This window comes from Antechinus flavipes, chromosome X (assembly GCF_016432865.1).
Source record: "Antechinus flavipes isolate AdamAnt ecotype Samford, QLD, Australia chromosome X, AdamAnt_v2, whole genome shotgun sequence".
In the NCBI taxonomy this organism is placed as follows: domain Eukaryota; kingdom Metazoa; phylum Chordata; class Mammalia; order Dasyuromorphia; family Dasyuridae; genus Antechinus; species Antechinus flavipes.
This window is the reverse complement of record NC_067404.1, coordinates 7,506,141-7,526,669: the sequence shown is the minus strand read 5'-3', so window position 1 is coordinate 7,526,669 and position 20,529 is coordinate 7,506,141. Positions and strand designations below refer to the sequence as shown.

At 49.7% G+C, this 20,529-nt stretch overlaps 1 protein-coding gene across 1 annotated transcript; it reads right to left on the bottom strand.

Annotated features, from left to right (window-relative positions):
• Positions 1–7,315: 7,315 nt before the first annotated feature.
• On the bottom strand, positions 7,316–19,572 carry LOC127542788 (protein Wiz-like). The gene is given in 3 exon segments (XM_051968602.1): positions 7,316–9,350; positions 9,948–11,556; positions 19,438–19,572. Coding segments are annotated over 3 exon segments (3,018 nt in total). The 3' UTR covers positions 7,316–8,076.
• Between the last annotated feature and the right edge of the window lie 957 nt (positions 19,573–20,529).

Here is a 20,529-nt window from a genome sequence, read left to right as displayed (position 1 = left end):
TAAAGAGATGAACAACTGAGCGTTGAAGACCAATGAGAAAGAAGAGATGGGGGGAAGAGGGCAGCAGAGTGTGTGCAGATGAGGGGTAAAGATTCACAGGTAAATTATGGGGGAAAGATCAGGTCGTGAGGAAGGGAAGAGAAACATGTAAGGAAAAGAAAGTGCCATGGTTATTGTTGCATAGACTCCACCAAGAAGATCAGGAACAAAATCACTATTGATCAGAGTAATGCAAATTAGGATAACTCTGAGATACCACTACACACCTGCCAGATTGGCTAAGATGACAGGGAAAAATAATGATGAATGTTGGAGGGGATGTGGGAAAACTGGGACACTAATGCATTGTTGGTGGAGTTGTGAACGAACCCAACCATTCTGGAGAGCAATCTGGAATTATGCCCAAAAAGTTATCCAGCAGTGTTTCTACTGGGCTTATACCCCAAAGAAATACTAAAGAAGGGAAAGGGACCTGTATGTGCCAAAATGTTTGTGGCAGCCCTGTTTGTAGTGGCTAGAAGCTGGAAAATGAATGGATGCCCATCCATTGGAGAATGGCTGAGTAAATTGTGGTATATGAATGTTATGGAATATTATTGTTCTGTAAGAAATGACCAGCAGGATGAATACAGAGAGGACTGGTGAGACTTACATGAACTGATGCTGAGTGAAATGAGCAGAACCAGGAGATCATTATATACCTCAACAATGATACTGTTTGAGGACATATTTTGATGGAAGTGGATTTCTTTGACAAAGAGACCTAATTCAGTTTCAATTGATCAATGATGGACAGAAGCAGCTACACCCAAAGAAAGAACACTGGGAAATGAATGTAAACTGTTTGCATATTGGTTTTTCTTCCGGGGTTATTTTTACCTTCTGAATCCAATTCTCCCTGTGCAACAAGAGAACCGTTGGGTTCTGCACACATATATTGTATCTAGGATATGCGGTGACATATTTAACATATATAGGACTGCTTGCCATCTTGGGGAGGGGGTAGAGGGAGGGAGAGTAAAAATCGGAACAGAAGTGAATGCAAGGGATAATGTTGTAAAAAATTACCCTGGCATGGGTTCTGTCAATATAAAGTTATTAAAAAAAAAAAAAAAAGGATCAGGAACAGAGAATGTCATGGAGATCAGAGGCACAGAGCCTCCATGGAAATCAGGGCTAGGGACCCCCATGCTAATGAGAGGCAGGGGTATTGAGGATGTGTGGAATAGAGAAAGAAGGTGAAGAACTTACACGAATGTATGAATTCTTTTTCTGTATTTTATTTTCATGATTTCTGTCTTTCCCCTCTGACCTGTATAATATGTGCAGGCCCATATTTACTTGAGCTTTGGCTTAAATATAAACATATTGACTTAACCTGAGCTGATGACATTTATCAGTATTTGACATTTATCGAGATTTAGTCTATGAGCTTGACCACTATCTGCTGGATTAAGCCTGAAGGCCTGATTTTCTGTTTCCTAGAAATCAGGAGATTTCCCTGAACCCTTCCATTCCAATCTCTCCCAATAGCAACAACCAATTAGATGCCTCCCCCCTCCTTCTCAATGCTCTCTTACTTGTGATATAATCTCTTGTATAAAAGCTGTATCTTTACTACTTCTTTAGCCTCCTACCCTGAGCTTTCTCTCTCGATGGGCCGGCTCATCCTCTGGAGGTTTTCAATAAACAACCTTTCTGCTTTCTACTGAGTGATCCCCGAGTAGACATTTTGGGTAAGGGTCTTCTACATCCCTCACAGTCGGGGGCTCTCCGGGATGGGGTCTTTGGGGGAGACGACTGTGTGCCCCCCGGACAGGGACAGGCGCCCACGGAACAGTTTTCTCCATGGTCTCTGGCTCTGGGGGAGCAGCCTCCCTCCCCTCTTAGACAACGACCCGAGGCAGGGATACTCAGTGGAAGGCAGAATTGAAGGTTAAAGGAAGTACAGTTCTGGTGGCCAGCATTGTAGCCTGAAAGATATGTACACGTGTACACTTGAGGTAACACTCTCGGAGGTCTGGGGGTCCATTGGCTGGGTCGAGGGAGACCCCGAGGGATTAGCCCTCCTAAATTTGTTTTTGGTGGGGACTGCTGTGGACCCCAGTGATAAAGGACCTTCCCTGAGGAAGCTCTCGGGTGAGAGCCGGGTGGCTGCGGGGGACGTGAGGGTAAAGAAGGGCCTTCGCCATCGCCTGGACGGGGTCCAAGATGCTAAAATGGGATAGAAGCAGTCTGAGAATTTGTATGAGGACGTTAGCTCATACAAATTCATTCAAGACTGGGATGAACTTCCTACATATAAAAGGAAAGAAAACTGGGAGGATGATTATCCCAGGACTACTGGGGCATATCAGATTTAAATCTGTATGTAAAAGGCAAACATAGAGTTTTGCGTTTCTCTGTGTGTGTATATCTGCTTCCATTGCTTTCGTTCGGTGTTGAAAGTTAGCAAGCTTGTAGAGAACAGGAATCAGCCTCTGTGTTGCAGGCTTAGAAAACCGTCAGGCTGAATTGTGGGAGTTGGAATTCATTCAGAGTAATAATTCTTTCAGAGGGGCTCAGAATGTAATTTGGGAACTAGTTTTGGGCTTCCCAAGAAAAGAAAATCTTTTTCTCTTTCTCTCCCTCTGCCTCTGGCGGCGGCTTTGCAGGAGAGGGGGGAGAAGGGGAAAAATAAAAACACGGTTTGAAAGTTTGGAACGTTTTGAGAAAACAGAAGAACAGCGGCTATCGCTCCTGGAAACAAGGAGCCCTGTTACCGAGAACTCAGGCTTGTGGATTCCTGCCAGAGAAAAACTGTTCAAGGTAAAGCAAGGATTGGTGCTGAGCTCTTTCCTGGCTTAATAAGGAAAAGAAGTTTGCAGGGAATATCTAGGTAGATTTTAGGAGATTTCACACACTAAAGCACTGGTTAATTTTTAAATAACTTCAAATTGGCACGTGTGGTAAGGTTGGAAACTAATTGTAGAGCTTTGAAGGGAGGAATAACAATAGAGTTAAGAGAGGTAAATAGTGGGGGCTCTCTGACCTACTGAACCTGTGGGAAAACTAGGCATGTTTCTTAAAATGGTGTCAGGAGAAGAAAGAAGAATCCTTATTAGCGAGTTTGCTTTCATGGAATTAGAGAACAGAGAGTTTAAGAAGGCTAAGCTGGGTAATTGTTTGTCTGCAACATTTGAATAAGAGTTTGGGGAACTTACTATATTTTAAAGAAGTACTATCATTTTGAAATAATTTTACTGTTGCCTTGCACATGGTAGATTTATTCTGAGTGTAAAATCTTAAGAATTGTTTGAATATTGTGGCCTTTGCAACTGGAGAGAAATTTTTTTCTTTATGATTTGATTGGACTTCAAATTAAAAATATAGGATATTAAACACACTGACAGGAGCTTACCTGGGGGGGGTCGTGTTTGTCTCTCCCTACTTCAGTGGTATGTTGCTTTTTAAAGTGTTGAGTAATTTGGAAACTCTATTATAAGTTTTATGAAATTTGGTTCAAAATGAATTGTGAATCTTGAAGTTTAAAGTTTAAAAAAAGGTGATTTAAAGACAAGGGAAAAGAGAGATTGATTTATAAGGGCATTTAATAGTTTAAATGGAGCATCTCGTCAGAAGGGTTCTTGGTTTGGGAGTGTTTCAAGTATGTCGGGGAAGGTCTGAGCAAGTAGGCATCGGGAGGAGAGAGAGACAGAGAGATGGGACAGAGGAATGAAGGTGAGTTAAGAAGGACTGATTAGTAGGAGCAGATGATTTCAAGAAGAAATCAGTGGGAAAGAAGGACTGGATGGAAAGGGTCGTCACCGAGAGACGGCTGTGAGACGCGATGTGTTTTTGGGGGGAGAGCAGCAGAGCAGCTGTGGAAAACTGTGGCAGCTTTTGGCTGAAGGAAGCAACAGTGATTTAAAGGGACAGGCTGCTCTTACAAGATGTCAAATGATTGAACATCTGTCTCTTTAGATGCATAATGGTTATGAAACTTGAAGAATATGATCAGAAATGTGATCTATACTTTGAAAGGGTTATTTCAAAAAAGTTTAATGGATGTTTTCAAGAACTTTTCAGATTCTTTTACATGAAAATAGGAAGCTTTCATTAACTGTATTGATGCCAATTATGTGAAAGGGACTCCAAGAATCATAGTTTTTGCCTTCTGCCTTTTGAAAATGTGTTTGTTATGAACGCTACGTAGTTGGGGATTTTTCTGTGTGTTGGGTATTTTAAAAGCAAAACGATTGGTAGAATCTTCAACTTCTTCAAGATCCCACATCTACTTGGGTCTGTAAGGATTGTGGGAATTTTCTGGGATAAATTTCTTACTGTTACCGCTATAAGGTTATGGTAAATATTGGTTTAGGATTTGTCTGAAACTTGGTTAATAGAAGTTGTTATTAGAAGTGAAATGCTTTGGGCTTAGAGTTAAGAGTCTTTGGGAGTTTTGAAGCTCCACTCTCTTCTGTGCTGAAGGTTGAGTTTTAATTGCTTGTACTATGTTATAGTTATGTCCCTGCATTTCTTTGCCTCCTGTGACGGATTTCTCTGATCAGAACAATAGTTACTAAGAAACTGTTGATGCAGTTCAATGATGTCATACCTGGCTGTTTCCAATCTGGTTCTATGTAATCATTATAGCCTAAACACTCAGGCAAACGAGTGTTTCCCCTGACCATCTATGTGTCACTGGATACTTGTGTCTGTGGATATTCAGGGTTTTTTTTTTAATGTTTCTAAATGATGAGAGGACAACCAGCCCAGTGGTCTGTGAAAGCTAACGGTTATTTATTGGGACTTTAGCCGTCCGCCTTTCCTGTGAAGCAACCTTGTTCCTTCCCGTAGGAACTGCTGGCCAATCTCTACTGACCTCCCCACATGTTGTTGCAGGTCCAGACTCTTCTAATCTTTATCTGTTAGATTTGGTTTTTTGTTCCAGATTTTGGTCACATTACAGCTATATTGGCCTGCTTTGGGGACCTGGATCGGCCCATTGATGATTGTCAGCACACCGTCCCCATCCCCCTGCTGGGACTGAGAGTCAGTTCTCTCCCCTTATCAGCATGAAGCCGTGTTTCGAATGAGAGACCATGGCCCATGCTCCTGATGTGCTTTGGACTGATATGGGGGACTTGGGAATAGTTGAAGAGTGACTGTTAAACCCTGACTCGGTCATCTATTACTGTGTGTTTAAAAATTGGGATGGGAATGATTAAAATTGGTAACTATAGCTGTTAAGGAAGTTACAGTATGTTTATAATATCTATGTTCACTTCAGAATAGGTAATTATTTGAGTGATTTTTTTTAGGAAACTCCTCCTGTACTGGTCTGTTGTGTGTAGGAATTTTAATTCACTCTTGGGATTTCTATGTGGGATGGTGATTTGACTATTTCCTTTTTTTTCTTTGAATAATTCCTTTCCATGAGAAGAAAAGGAGAGGAAGAGATAGGGAACTCCGGGTGGATTTTTCTCAAAATACCTAAAAGAGTGGGAAGCCTTAGTTTTCTGTTGACTTTGCCTTAGGTACTTCTGCCCCGCCCCCTATCTCACCAGTTCAGATTGAATTGGAAGTCCTTAAGCAGTCCTTTTTGTTTTTATTATGCTTTAGTTTTGAAACCCCTTATTCTGGGGAATTGCCCTGGCAGGCTCAGTTTGGGGGACTATTTTGTTTTTAGGAAATCTCCAAGATAGACATCTGTCTTGGACTGGCAGTCTCCAGCCCTGTAACCCCGATTTCTTAATTGGTATCTCAGCATTCTCAAAGGACATTGCAGTTTTGAGATCAAGCCTCTACAGTTCGGGGTTTGCCTGCCTTGGTGGTCTAACTGTGCATGCTCCGATAGCTCTGCTCAGGAATCTGTTTTCTAGTAGCAGCCCTGTCTGTCCCTCTGGGCGGAGACAGGTGGAACAACTCCAAGCCTCCCCCTTCTCCCCTGGAGTGCGGTGCCCCTCTGAATGGGCAGCATCTCGAGCCCTGCTACTCCCTATAGAAGCAGAGGCTGAGTTACGTGCACAAGTGACTGAAGACCACCTAACAGTGAATCTCAAACTGGATTCTGTGGCTGAGATGAGGCCTCTGTACTGCTGATAACTCGGGGGTTGTCAGGGAGAGACTTGCCCTTGCCTTAAGTCCTTGCAGTTCCTAGTTTCATTTTGATTTATTTGCTTCACATTGGGTTGGCCAAAATGATGGTGCTGAGACCTCCCAGGTTCTAGGGGAGGTGACTCAATAATTCAAATATTCAGAAGGAGAGTGTGTATGTGCCTCCGTTGCCCTAGATTGTCATCTTTGTTTATTTATCTTTGTATTTTTATGTCTGCCAAATGCCAACCTGTTCTGTGATAACTGCTTCCCAGACAGTTGGTGGAAGCAAGTTTTATGGTATGAACTTTTGGCAATCGGTGGTATTACCCTGTTGCCGCTATGTCTGCCCTGAATAATTACATCAGTCACCAGAACAGTTCAACGGTCCCTATCAAAGTTTTGCATACACAAGATGCTACCAACAGACGATTCTTCAGAGAAAAGGCTGGAATGTCGTAGAGAGGGATGATCTTGATGGTGAACTTGATAAACAAGGTATAGATGTGGTAGCTGATTTTGAACAGTGTGTAAGCTCTTCATAGAATTATGATAAAGATCATTTACATATTACAAGGGGGGGTTGTGTGGAACAGAGTTTCTGTATTTTATTTTCTTTATTTCTGTGTCTCCCCTATAACCTGTATAATAGGTGCAGCCTCATGTTTACTTGAGCCTTGACCAGCTACAAATATATTTACCTAATCTGAGCTGATGACATTTATCAGTATTTGACATTTATCGATCTTTAGCCTATGAGCTGCACCACTATCTGCTGGATTAAGCCTGAAGGCCTGATTTTCTGTTTCCTAGAAATCAGGAGATTTCCCTAAACCTTCCATTCCAATCTCCCCGAATAGCAACAACCAATTAGATGCCTCCCCCCCCTTCTCAATGCTCTCTTACTTGTGATATAATCTCTTGTATAAAAGCTCTATCTTTACTACTTCTTTAGCCTCCTACCCCGAGCTTTCTCTCTCGATGGGCCGGCTCATCCTCCGGAGGTTTTCAATAAACAACCTTTCTGCTTTCTACTGAGTGATCCCCGAGTAGTCATTTTGGGTAAGGGTCTTCTACATCCCTCACACGGAGAACAGGGTTCCAGATCACTCCTGGAGATCTATCGGGGAGCCACCTGTAGAGACGGCTGGGATCTAATTTTCACCAGCAGAACAGATCGAGTCGTGTGAGGGGACGATAAAATAGAAGGAGACCGAGAGGCAATTGCAGCAAAGGTCACTCGACCTCTTGGCTCTGATTTATTTCATCTCTACACAGAACATCTGTTTTCCAAGTACAGCAGGATTATTATTGGGTTTTTTTTTATTTTTTATTTTACATTTTTTTCCCAACCAGAACGTGGCCATTGAAATAAAGGCAAAAGGTCAATGGCCTCCGGGCTTTACTCATCCCAGGACTCAAAAATAAAAATCAGCTCCTTATTCTCTATGCAAAACTAGTGGGAACTTACACTTTGTAGGAAGCTAAACAGGAAAAGCAATAGTGCAAGAGGGGGAGGAGATGGGGAGACATAGACCCCTGGCAGGGGAGGGGGAGGGGATGGGGAGGGGCTTCGAAAGTCCCCCCTGCTGTTCTCTGCGGCCTCCACTTGGCAGGAGGAAGCTGAATTGTTCTGGGGGAAACCCCTCTCAGGGCCTCGGGCTGCTGGGGAAGCCCCCGTGATTTCTGTGGCACTGGAGGCTTTCAGGGCTCCCCGGCCTGGGTATTGGGGGAAGGCCGAAGCCCACCCTGACCCCCTACCCTGAAGCAGGAGGCGGGGATGATGCGCCCATTTGATGGGTGTCTAGCAGGGCAGACAGGGAAAAGGAAGGCAGAGGGGAGGAGGGGAGGGGGGCAGATCTCCCCGAGACACAAGATGCCCCGGGAGTGTCTGTGCTCTGTGACTGGCTCCTTTGGAAACGCACCTGGGGGGGGGGGAAGGGCGAAAGCCCCCCAGAGAGGGGAGAGAGCTGGCTCGGGGGCTTCCCTGTGTCTCCATTACTGGGCCTCTGGCCCCGCCTGGGCCTCGGGGGCCTCAGGCTCCCCAGGCCGGGGCTCGGCCGGGGAGAAGCTCCTTTCCAGGATGTGCCTCTGGAGATGGTGAATCCACTCCTCCTGGATGGAGAGGGGACCCCGGAACTGCACTTGGCAGAACCTGCACTTCAGCGTGTACACGGGGCCCCGAAACGTCACCAAGGGCGTCTGGGGAGGGGGGGGGACCAGGGAGTTGTCAGGCGGCGCTCTGGGAGGTGGCTGCCGCCCCGGGACCGGTTTCTGCTGAGAGTCCCTGGTCTCCTCCCCCCGAGAAGGGCGGGCTTGTCTGCGCCCACGCCGACGGACATTGTGACTCTAGTGCTCCTCTGCCTTCACCACAGCCGGAGGTGAGGCTGCCAGGGGTCCCCCGCCACCACCTCCGGCCCCGCCCACTTCCCCGGGCCTGAATTCACTCCCCAGGGGCTTATCCATCAGCGTGAGGCGATTGAGAGCCAGGGTGAGGGGCATTTGTTTGTCCCCATCCCGTCTGGGGCAGGAATGGCAGCCCTTCCCCAGGAGGAGATGGCCACCTGGAACATGGCTGCCGTGGGCCCCCCCCTTCTGGGGACCCCGCTTGATCCACTCCCTCAGGGTCTCAATCGGGGAGCCCTTCACACACCCTCCCGTCACCCCAAGTCGCCGCAGGTGAGCCTGAGCGTGGCTGGCCAGTGCCTGGCGATTCTCAAAATGGAGACCACACAGCTCGCACGGGGCTTCCCCGGGAGCCTGGCAGCTTGGGCCGGGAAGGGGCTCTGGCTTGATGGGCGGCTCCAGCTTGATGGGTGGCTCCGGGCGTATATAGATCTTGGGCTTCTTCTCCCCAGCGAGAAGCCGGTCATCAGGCGGTGGCCGCTTTGCCCTCAAACCGGGAAAAGCCTCAGAGGGAAGAGGCGAGAGGGTCATCTTCTGGGCTCCCTTGGCGGGGCCAGGCCCGTATTTGCCAGAACCGCGGGACAATGGGACCAGAGACAGGGCCAGAGGCCCCTTCCCAGGGGATTTGGGCCCCTCCTCCCCCCGGGGAGGGGGCAGCTCGGCCGGCGCAGGCTCCTTCTTGACGGTCCCCGCTCGGGCCTTGTTCTCCAGGATCTCGCGAAGCTTGTCGATGGGCGAGCCGTACCACTTGGTCACGCCCATGTGCCGCAGGTGAGCGCGGGCATGGCAGGCCAGGCCCCTTCGGTTCTTAAACAGCTCCCCACAGAGCTCACAGCGGGCGTCGCGGGCCGGCTCGGCCCAGGGAGCTGCGGAGACAGGAAGAGGGCGATGGAAGGGGGAAGGGCCCCGGCACGGGGGGCCAAGCACCCCCACGGTGGGTGGGGAAACCGGCCTCCCTTCTCCGGGCCCGCCCCTCCGGACAGGCCGGCGCTTGTCCTAGGAAGGGGTCCCAGGGGCTCGTGCTGATCCAGTGCCCTTCCCCACACCCGCTTCCTCCGGGTCTCACTCACCTGCCTCGGACCTGAAGCAGGCCCAGTTTCCGGCCCTTTACGGGCCCCAAAGAGGCTCCACAGACCCGCCAAGGCGAGTGTGGGACGAAGCCCGCCCAGCGCCTTGTGGAGGGTGCAATCTCCCCCGGTTATTTACCCCCCCCCCCAGCGCCTTGTGGAAGAGCCTGTGACCCTTCCTGCAATCCCCCCGGTTACTGACCCCCACATTTAGGCGGCAGTGACTCAGCAGCCCCACCTCCGTGGGAAAAGGACCCTTCTCGGTGCCTGGGCTCTCCTGGGCACCCCGGCGGCCCCCGCCCTTACATCCCTAGCGGAGTCCCAGGTTTCCGTGTCTCTGGGCCTGAATCCCTGGTGTTGCTCCTCCCTCCCCCCTTCCCCCAGGGGACACCTTACCTAGATTCAGGGATGCCTTGTCCTCTTGAGATGACCAGGGTCCCTCCGATGGGCGTCCTTCCCCGTGCGGGCCTCCCACCAACAGCTCCTGTTTGATCTCCATCTGCAGTGGTTCCGACTTTAATTTCTCCTGGAGGGAGCGAAATGGCCGACCTGGGAACCTCCTCCGAGCAGTTGAGTGTGAGGAGGTGGCTGCTGAGAGCCCCAGGGGGTCACTAGATGGGCCCCAGTTCCCGGCAGGGGGCGGGACGGGCGGCTCCGAAGCACTTTGAGCCCCCAGGGAGTCACCGGGGCCCCCGCCCATTGCCTTGGCCCGTACCTTTGGGCCCGGGGAGGTCGGGTTGGGAGGTCGTCGGGCCCGAGGCTGGGTCTGGCCCTTCAGGATCTCCGTCAGGGTGTCAATGGGCGAGCCGTTGACGTACCACTCGGTCACCCCCATGTCCCGCAGGTGGGAGCGCGCGTGGCTTGCCAGGCCTTTTCGATTCTCAAAGAACTGCCCACAGAACTCACAGCGGATGTCCTGGGCCGGCTCCGGGTCCGATGAGAGATTGAGAAGAGACAGCTTCATGACTGGGGCCCAGAATACGTCAGCAGAGAGATCCCGTTTCCTCTGAAGGCCGGCCTCCCCCGACGCCCTCGGCTTGGGCTTCTTGGCCGGTGGAGGGGAGAGCAGCGAGAGAACCGTGGCCGGGGGCCGGCGGGCCGAGAAGCCGGGCCGCCCGGGCTCTGCCGGCCCCGCCCGCTCCCCCGGGAGGCGGGTCTGGAAGCCCGAGTCAGTGGGGGCTCCCTTGGCACCCGGGTGGTTCACCCCCGGCTGGCGCAGGTGGGCTCTGGCCTGAGTGGACGGGCCCTTTCTGGTCTCAAACTGGGCCCCAGACAAGAGGCCAACAAGCTCTCTGCCCAAATCACTATCTAAAGTCATGTTCAGGGGCCCCTCATACTCTGGCTGCGGCCTCTGGGCTTTCGCGGAGCCTGGCAGGGGGCTCGGGGGCAGCCTGGGGCTCTCGTCCCCGGGGTTCTTGGGTGGGGGGGACCCCGACAAAGCAGGCGGCACCTTCTGGAGGAGAGGGGAGCCCGGTGGGTGGGAAAGGCCCCTGGATGAGCAGCCAGGGAGTGACTTGATGGCCTTGTTGATGCGGGTCTCAGGGGATTTGTCAACTGCCTTGCTGGGGGCCCACAGGCCTGGGCGGGGAAAGGCAGTTGCCTCCTTTGGGGAGCCCGATTTCTTGGCCAGGGGCAGGGGCAGGGGCAGGGGGCGGCTAGGTTTTCCCTTCTGTTCCATCATTTCTGGGGGCAGGTCGATGGGGGCCCCGCTACTCTCAGCCTCAGACGCCCCTGGCTGCCGCGGGCCGGAGCGCACATGGCGGGAGCGCACATGGCGGGAGCGCACATGGCGGGAAAGGTCTTTTTGGGTCTCAAAAGAAGCCCGGCACACCTCACAGGTCAGAGTCTGAGCTTTCAGAGCTGGGGGTTCTGGTCTGCTCCCCCGGGGACCCTCTGAAGACATCTTGTGACCCAACCTGCCGGGGGCCCGCTCCAGCTGCCCTGGGGGAAGGCTCTTCTTTGGGGGTGGGGGCGAGGGCGGCTCCACGGCCACCGGCTCTTCTTCCTCAGAGGCGAGAAGCGGGGCGGCCCCCACCGATCCTGCCCCGGCTCCCGCCCGGCTCCGGCTCCGGCTCCGGCTCCGGCTCCCGCCCGGCTCCGGCTCCGGCTGTGGCTCTGGCTGGGACTGTCCCTTGGTGGTGCGGGAGCAGGGAGGTACGAGCGGCGGAAGCGTGGCGGCTGGAGCGTGGCGCCTGGAGCAGCGTGGGCGGCGACGTCGGCAGCGTCGGGGATGGGGACGGGGGCTGCGTCCCCGTATGCGCGCGCTCCTAGCGCCGCCTTCCCCACCCCCCCAGTGTTTTTGCTCCCCCCACTTGCGCTTTTGTCACTCGAGCTGGTCAGTGGGTAAGCGGGGCGGCCGCCCCCAAAACTGTATGATTGTTGTTTTTTTGTTTTGTTTTGTTTTCAATTTTTTATTCTAGCTTTTTATTTACAAGATATCTACATGGGTAATTTTTCTGCATCGACAATTGCCAAACCTTTTGTTCCAACTTTTCCCCTCCTTCCCCCACCGCCTCCGCCAGATGGCAGGTTGACCAATATATATTAAATATGTTAAAGTATAAATTAAATACAATATATGTATACATGTCCATACAGTTATTTTGCTATACAGAAAGAACTGGACTCTGAAATAGTGTACAATTAGCCTGTGAAGGAAATCAAAAATACAGGCGGGCAAAAATAGAGGGATTGGGAATTCTATGGAGTGGTTAAGAGTATGACTAAAGAAACGTGTACGTTCTTTCTCGAGCAGCTTCTGCGTCAGTACCTTGGTTCTCTGGCCTTCAGGCAGAGATCGCTGGTCCTGAGCTATGTCTGCCTCTCCTTGGGCCTCTTAGCTCCCCTTCAGAGCAAGAGCAAGACAGTCCGAACAAGCCCCTCCCCGGGGCGCCGTGAGCCCCTGCCCTGGCCCTCGGTCCGGTCCCCTCGGACATTTTTACAGGCTCTCGGGGTTTCCACGCTTAGCGGGGTCCTCAGCCCAGATCGCCTCCCTCCCCGCGGGACAGCGCCCCACTGTGGCCACCAAGGACAGAGAACACACAGGAGGGGGTTGTTGGAGACTCCCAAGGGACATAAGTGCCAGAGACCCCTCATGGCGGTCAAGAATCAGACCCCCCATGGAGATCAGGGACAGAGTCTCACCACTAAATGTGAAGCGGACCTCCCATAGAGACCAGTCACAGACCCCCCATAGAGACCAGTCACAGACCCCCCCATAGAGACCAGTCACAGACCCCCCATAGAGACCAGTCACAGACCCCCTATGGAGATCAGGGACAAAATCACACCACTAAATGAAGTGGACCCCCATAGAGATCAGGGACAGAAACCCCATAAAGATTAGTCATAGACTCCCCATGGAGATCAGGGACAGAATCCCACCACTAAATGTGACATGGACCCCCATAGAGATCAGTCATAGACCCCCCACCATGCAGAACAGGGACAGAGTCCCACCACTAAATGTGAAGCAGACCCCCCCCCCATAGAGATCAGTCACAGCCCTCCCCATAGAGATCCGTCACAGATCCCCCCATGGAGATCAAGACTGACCCCCCCACATGAAAATCAGAGGCAAAGACCCCTCTTAGAGATCAGGGTCACAGACTTCCCACGGGCAGAGACCCTCCAGGCCAAACAAGGACCTAGTCCCCATGGAGATCAAATTCAGAGACCGCCCATAAAAAACAGGCTCCCAGAACCCCTGTAGAAATGGTCAGAGACCCACCACGGCGATCGATCGGTGCCAGAAACCCCATCAGGGACAGATCCCCGCCATTGACATCAGAGACACAGACCCCAAAAGAAAATCATGGTGTGCAATCCACTAAAATATGAGGGATAGAAAGTTGAAGATCAATGAAAAAGAAGAGATTATGGTAGGGCACAGCAGAGTGTGGAGATGAGTGGCAAAGATTCAAAGGGGAAATTAGGGGGGAAATTAGGAAGGGAAGAGGTAGTGACCCATTGTAGAGATCAGGGTCAGAAACCTCTATGCACATCAGTGTTAGAAATCTCCCCAGGGACAGAGACCCCCATGGAAATCAGCGGCAGAGATCTCCTGTGGAAACCAGTGACATACCCAGTATCAAGATCAGAGTAAAAGATCCCCCATGGAAATTAGGGTCCAAGACCACTCAGGGGCAAAGGACCACTCTGGAGACTGGGACCACAGACATACCATGAAGCTCACGGACTTATTTCCTCCATAAAGGTTATGTGCAGGATGCCCCTATGGAGATCAGGGTAGACCAATCCATGGAGATTAGAAACACAGACTTCCCATAGAAATCAATGGTAGAGATCCTCCAGTGGAGATCAAGGTCAGAAACCACCCATAAAGAGCAGGGGTAGAGATACCCCATGGAAATCATGGCGAGGGGCCTCTATGGAAATTAGGGTCAAAGTACCCCCATTGAAATTAGAGGCAGACTCCCCATGGAGATCAGCATCAGAGACCCCCATGGTGATTATGGTCAGCAACTTCCCCAGGGACATCAAGGACAGGGATCCCCTTGCCAACATTTGCTAAGAGATGAGTGAAAGAGACAAAAAAGAAGAGATGGTGGAAGGCAGCTGCAGAGTATGTGGACATGAGGGGCAAGAATTTATAGGAAAATTAGGGCAAAAGATCAGGTGTCGGAGGGTGTCTGGCCATGATTTTCATGAGAGGTTTCTCCCACTGATCTCCACATGGGGGAACACGAATCTCCATGTGAGGCTTCTGCACCTGTTGTCAATATGGGGACTCTACCCCTTGGGGGTCTTAAACTCTGATCTCCATGGGAATGTCTATGCTCCTGGTTTCCATGGGTGGTCTGTGTCCTTGAAATCCATGGGGACCTCTGGCCCAGATGTCCATGGAGGGTCTCTGCCAGTTATCTCCATGGGGCATCTATGTCCTTGATATCCATGGAGGTTTTCTGGGGGTCTCTGCCCTGATCTCCATGGTGGATTTCTAACTATGATCTCCATAGGTATTTCTCTGTGATCTCAACTGGGGTCTTTGCGCTGCTTTCCAAGGTGGGGCCCTCTGGTCTTGATCTCCATGAGGGTTCTCTGATCCAGATGTCCATGAGAGGTCTGCCTTGGATTTTCATAGGGTGGGGGGTCTCTGGCCCTGATTTCCAAGCACGGTCTCTGCCACTGATCTCCATGGCAGCATCTCTACTTCTGGTCTCCTCTGTGGGATCTCTGCAACAATAACCCTGCCACCTTTTATTCCTTACGTGGTTCTCTTCTCTTCTTCATGACCTGATCTTTTATCCCTAATTTCCCAGGGAATCTTTTCCCCTCATCTCCACACACTCTGCTGCCCCTTCCACCATTTCTTCATTTTTGTTGGTCTTCAGCTGTCTCTCCATCATCTCATTGTCCATGTCAACCCTTGATCTCCATGAAAGGTTTGTGTCCTTGATGTCCATGAAGATTCTTTGCCCACAGGAGTTCTGTAACACTGATCTCCATAGGAGGTCTCTGACACTTATTTCCATGGGAATTGTCTTTGCTGGGGAGGATTTTCTGACACTGTTCTCCATGAGGTGTCATTGATTCAGACCTCCATAGGTGTTGTCTGACTCTGATTTTAATGTCCTTCTCTAAATTTGACCTCCAAGGGGCGTCTCTGTCCTTCATGTCTCTGAAGGATCTCCAATCCCAGGGGATCTATGACCCTAATATTCATAGGAGGTCTCTGGTCTTGATTTTTATGATGTGCTTCTGACTATGATCTCCATAAGAGATTTATCTCTCATCTCAATTGGAGGTCTTTGCCCTGAGTTCCAAGGCAGGTGTGTGTGTGTGTGTGTGTGTGTGTGTGTGTGTGTGTGTCTGACCCTTACCTCCTATTTTTCCCTTTTCCCCACAAGGCCGCTGCACTCAGCCAGAGGTAAAGAGAGAGAAAAAAAGACATTTCAAACTTCTTTTCTTACCTAAGTCACTCTGAAAGAATTACTACTCTGAATGAATTCTGCTCCCAACAATTTAGCCTGATATTCTTCTAAGCCTGCAACACAGAGGCTGAACTCTTATCTCTTACGAGCTTGCTAACTTTTTAACACAGAACACAAAATGCAAAGCAAACACAGACACATGCAGAGCTCTATTTTTCCCCTTTATCTTTCCTTTTATCCTTTTATACCTAGCTACTGTCCTGACAAATTCTTGGACTGTGTCTCTCCCATACTTAGTTCCCAAACTATGTTCAGCAATTTCCCAGAAGCTTCTCTCAGCAGTTCTTTACCACTGGGGCCTGTCACAGTCCAGCACTCACCAAAATTTAGCAAGGGCTACTCCTTTGGATTTCCTAAGACCCCGCCAATAAGACCCCCAAACAGTTCTAAGAGCTTACTGAGCCATCACGTGCGGATTCTAAAACTGCGCCGGCCAGTCAGGACTCTACTTCCTTCAATCTTCAATTCTGCTTTCCACTGAGTACCTCTGCCTTGGGTCGTTGTCTAAGAGGGGAGGGAGGCTGCCCACACAGAGTCAGAAACAATGGAGAAAACTGCTCCATGGGTGCCTGTCCCTGTCCGGGGGGCACAACCATCTCCCCCAAAGACCCCATCTCAGCGAGCCCCCAACTGTTTGGGACAAAAAATTGACTAGTACAGAGATCACTCATAGAAAGCAGAATTATTTATTAGAATCTCGAGAAGCGGACCCCATCCTGGTCTGTGAGCCAAATTCACAGCAGGAGAGCCACTCCCTTGAAAATGTTCACAATATTTATACATTTCAGACAAAGAACCCCCCCAAATCCTCTTTTGGACAGTAGAATGTAGTCCAGGCCTAATCTAAAATCACATGCTTCCTAAACTGAGGCCTTTAAGGCTTTAGATAACAGTCCCTGATCAATGTGCTTAATCTGTAAGTTCTTCACCTTTTCCCCACACAATGGCAATCAAGGACAGAGTCCCCCCATGAAGTTCAAATTCAGACTGCCCATAAAAACCAGAATGATAAAATCCCCATGGAGATCAAAGGTCAAGATCACCTATGAAGATAAAGGACAGAGAACCCCATGGAGCAGGAGAGACCTCTCATGGAAATCATGGGTAAAGGCCCACCATAGAATTCAGGAGTAAAGACCCCCCCCATTTAAATCAGTGACAGACCTCCATGATGATCAGTCAGAGAACCCTATGGAGATCAGTGTCAGAAACCTCCCTAAGTATGCAGACCCCTCCCTCCATGATGATCAAGTTCACAGACCCCTTGGTGGCAGAGATCCTCCATGTACATCAAAGCCAGGGACCTCCATGTAGATTATGGGGCATAATGGATGAAGAGATGAGGGTTTGAGAGCTGAAGTCCAAAGAAAAAGAGATGGTGGAAGGGGCAGCGGAGTGTGTGGACATGAAGGGCAAAGATACACAGGGAAATTAGGGGGAAAGATCAGGCTATGAGGAAGAGGAGAGAAACTTGTAAGGTATACAAGGTGCTAGGGTTATTGTGACAGACTCTGTGGCTCCCATTGCCATAGTTGTTCTTTGCCCCGGGTAGTCTTGGACCCTTATCTACATAGGGGATCTCTGACTGATATCCATAATGGGTCTCTGACAATAATTTTCATAGGTGCTCTCTATCTTTGATCTCCATGGGGCGGGTCTCTGCCTCTGATGTCCTTGATGGGGTCTCTGCAACAATAATTCTGCCACCTTTTATTCCTCACACCTTTGTCTTCCCTTCCTCATGACCTGATCTTTCCCCCTAATTTCCCTGTGAATCTTTGCCCCTCATCTCCACAACTCTGCTGCTTTCTTCTACCATCTCATTTTTTTATTTATCTTCTGATTTCTATCCCTCATTTCTTTGTCCATCTCACCCTGTTATCTATATGGGGGTCTCTGTTGATGTCCATGAAGGGTCTCTTTCCCTGGAGAGGTTTCTGACTCTGATCTCCATGGATGGTTTCTGCCCCTGACGTTCATGGTGGGTCTCTAACCTTAAACTCCACAAAGGGTCTGTCGCTGATCTCATTTGGGAGTCTTTGCACTGTTTTCCAAGGGTGGTCTCACCCATGGAAGTCTTGGACCCAGATGTCCATGCAGGTCTGTTTCATTGTCCCTGAAATCCATGGAGAGTCTCTAACCCTGATCTCCATGAAGGGTCTTTGCTTCTAATATTCATGGGGGATCTACTCTCATCCTTATGGGGGTCTATAGCCCTGATTTCCATGTGGGCTCTGTGCCTCTGATCTCCTTAGGAGTCTCTGACCCTTATTTTTATGGGTTTCTCTACCCCTGGATACATCTATCTCTGATCTCCATGGGGGTCACTGCCCCTGATATCTTTGGTGGGGTCTCTGCAATAATAACCCTGCCACCTTTCATTCCTTACATGTTTCTCTTCTCTTCTTCATGATCTGAATTTCTCCTTAATTTCCCTGTGAAACTCTGCCCCTCATCTCCATACACTCTGCTGACCTTTTCTACCATCTCTTTTTTTCATTGGTCTTCAGGTCTCTATCCATCAAGTCTTAGTGAATCTCACACTTTGATTTCCATGGGGGTCTGTCATTGATGATCATGAAGTTTCTCTGCACTAGTGGGGTCTGTGATCCTGACATCCATGGAAAGTTTCTGCCTCTAATTTCCATGAGTGGGTCTCATTCATGGGGCGGGGTTGGTTTGACACTGATCTCCATAGGATGGCTAACTCTAATCTTTATGGGGGTTCTCTGACCCTGATCGCTATGGACGCTCTCTGAATCTCATCTCCATAAGGGATTTTTTCACTGCTCTGCATAAGGGGACTCTACCTCTGGGTGGGCTTGGATCCTGATCTCTATGGGGCATCTTTGTTCCTGATCTCTGTGGGGGTTCTTTGACCCTCATTTTTATAGTCAATCTCTGAATTTCACCCTCCCCCCAATTTTTATGCCCCACTGAGATCAGAGACAGACTCGGTGTAAAGAACATGTTCAGAGACCTGCCATGGAGATCAAATTCAGAAACCAACCATAAAAATCCAGGTCAGAGAATCCCTACACAAGTCTGGGTAAGAAACCCTGTATGGAGTTCAGTGTCAGAAATCCATCTTGGGAAAGAGCCCCCTGCCCCATGCAGATCAGGGTTGCAGAACCTCTAGGGAAAGAGACACTTCAAGGATATCAAGGTTAGAGATTGCCATGTAGATCATGGGATGAGATGGATGTAGAGATAAAAGAGACACCAACAAGGAGATAGAGAGCAGAGACATCCATCATGAAGATCAGAGACAGACATCTCATGGACATCTGGGGCCCAAATAATCCAGAGAGGTCAGGGACATTGACAACCCATAGATACCAAAGGCAGAGATGGTGGAAGGGGGCCGTAGTGTGTGTGTGGACAAGAGGGGTAAAGATTCAAAGGAAAATTGGGGGAAAACAATGAGGTCATGAGAAAGGAAAAAGAAATTTGTAAGGAATTAAAGGTGGCAGGTTTATTGTTGCACAGACCCCACCAAAGAGATCAGAGGCAAAGACCTGCCATGGAGATAATGGACAGAGACACCCCCCCACCCAAGAAGATCATTGTCAGAGACCTATTATGGAGATCAGGTTCAGAGATTCCCCCATGGAGCTCACTGTCCAATACACCCTGGGGCAGAATCCCCTTATGGAGAAGAGAGGCAGAGATCCTCTATGGACATCATCTCTGCTTCTAATATCCATGGTCTTGAATTCTGATGTCTATGGGGGATTTCTGACTCTGATATCCATAATTGGTCTCTGACACTGTTCCCTATGAGAGGTGTCTGACCCTACTCTCCATTGGGAGGGATCTCCATGGGAAGGTTTGCCTGTGATCTCCATGGGTGTCTTTGCCCTTGATTTCCATGGAGTGTCTATAAATCTGAATTGGTGCTTCTCTTCTTCTCATCTTCATAGGTAGTCTACGCCCATGATCTTTATGGTGAGTCTCTGGCCCTGATCTCCATAGGGTTTCTCTGCTCCTTCAGTATCTTGAACCTGATCTCCATAAGGAGTCTCTACCACTGATGTCCATGATGTCCAACGGATCTTGATCTCCATGGAGGATCTCTGTCCTTGATGTCCATGGAGGGTCTCTGTCCCCAGTGGCTACTGTGATCCAGATTTCCATGGGGAGCATCTCTACTGATGATCTTCATGGAGGTCTCTGACTCTGTGGAAGTCTCTGTCCCTAATCTCCATTTTGGGTCTCTGACCATGATCTTCACAGGGACTCTGTCTCTCATCTCAATTGGAGATCTTTGGCTCTGATTTCCAAGGGGGATCCCTTACTCTGATTTCCATGTGTTGTCTCTTCCTTTGATCTCCGTGGGGGATCTGTGTCTTTGACCCACATAATGGTCTCTGAGCATGATCTCAATTAGGGTCTGTCTTTGATTTCACTGGGGGGAGGGTGTCTTTCACCTTGAATTTTATGCTGATTCCCTACCTGTGATCTCCATGGGAGGCCCTTATCCTTCATCTCCATTCTCTGACATTGATCTCCACGGGGGTGTCTACTTGTGATCTCCATGGGGGGGGTCTCTCCCTCTGTTCTCCATGGAGGTTCTCTGACATTGATCTCCACGGGGATGTCTACTTGTGATCTCCATGGGGGGGGTCTCTCCCTCAGTTCTCCATGGGGGACTGTGTCACTGTGGGGGTCTATGATACTGATCTCCATAATGGGTCTCTGACATTGATCTCCATGGGGGGGTCTGCAACACTAATCTCCATGGGGGGGGTCTCCCACATTTAATGGACGGTGTCTACCCCTGAATATCTCTGCCTCTCAATACTATTAATTAATGATTTCCATGGGCACTCTGTTTCTCTGATCTCCATGGGTTTCTTTGTTCCTGATCACCTTGGTGAGGTCTCTGCTACAATAATTCTGGCACCTTCTATATCTTATATGCTTCTCTTCCCTTCTTCATGACCTGAGTTTTTCATGCTAATTTCCCTGTGAATCTTTGCCCCTCATCGCCACACATTCTGCTGCCCCCTTCCACCATGTCT